The sequence below is a fragment of the Apaloderma vittatum genome, unplaced genomic scaffold (genome assembly GCF_000703405.1).
Source record: "Apaloderma vittatum isolate BGI_N311 unplaced genomic scaffold, ASM70340v1 scaffold169, whole genome shotgun sequence".
Classification (NCBI taxonomy): Eukaryota; Metazoa; Chordata; class Aves; order Trogoniformes; family Trogonidae; genus Apaloderma; species Apaloderma vittatum.
In genome coordinates, this window is record NW_009735536.1 from 6,368 (window position 1) to 7,219 (window position 852).

Here is an 852-nt window from a genome sequence, read left to right on the forward strand (position 1 = left end):
AAATTGGAAACCTGCAGATAGTGAAGATTTAGGATCTTCCTAAAAGTTTCAATAGTAGTGAAATACAAGTGTAATCAAGTGTCAAGAGTTGGGTGACATTTGAGAAGGGAAATGGTGTCTGGCGTGTGCAGTGACTCTCCCTTTGCATTTGCTGTGGGGAAGGAAAAGCCTTGGACTGCAAAAATTACGTGTTCAAAAAGTAAACTACTTCAGCAAAGTGCCTTTTCCTTCTGAGCTACCAAAGTAACGGTGAAGGGACTGGTTTAAATAGAGAGGTCTGGAGGGGAAAGGTCAGATAGCTTTCAGGTATCAATTGTATTGAGGTTCTTAAAATGCTCCTTTTTCCTTTGGAACATCTAGTCCTTATATGTTACCAGGAACCAGTGGAAGCAATTTGTATAACTGAAATTTAACTGGTTTAGGGATTCATTGTCATTAAAATCATCGCAGAACGTAAGTTTCATGTTGGTCAGTAATGATTGTGGTCGAAAGGAAAACCCAATGATTTCTTTTTTTTACAGAAAAGCCTGCCATTGCTCCACCCGTCTTTGTATTTCAGAAGGACAAAGCACAGAAGGTAAGGAGATGTTATGGTTTTGGTTGCTGTTGTTTTCTTCTGTAGCCCTGACTCATTCCATGGCGAGCAGCCGTTTGTCTCTGTTGCTTTCAAGTTGAAAATGGAAAATAGAGCACTAATCCTCCTGGTGAGGATGTACCGGAGGGCTAGAAGTGGGAAGGTGTACGGTGGTGGCATGAAATGGGTGACTCTTCGGACAGAAGATGGACCACATCTGGAGGAAGAGTTATCTTCAGAACTGTACCTTGAAAGCAACAGGTCGTGTCGGCGCGCGG

At 42.5% G+C, this 852-nt stretch overlaps 1 protein-coding gene across 1 annotated transcript in view; it reads left to right on the top strand.

Moving 5' to 3' along the window:
• LOC104279343 (ran-binding protein 3-like) overlaps positions 1-852 on the top strand; it is a gene marked incomplete at its 3' end in the record, with an annotated part of 17,153 nt that overhangs the window by 891 nt on the left and 15,410 nt on the right. Inside the window, exons 2-3 of the mRNA XM_009876600.1 lie at positions 423-453; positions 522-577. Of these exons, the coding sequence (XP_009874902.1) occupies positions 423-453; positions 522-577 (87 nt within the window). The remainder of the gene's footprint in view (positions 1-422; positions 454-521; positions 578-852) is intronic.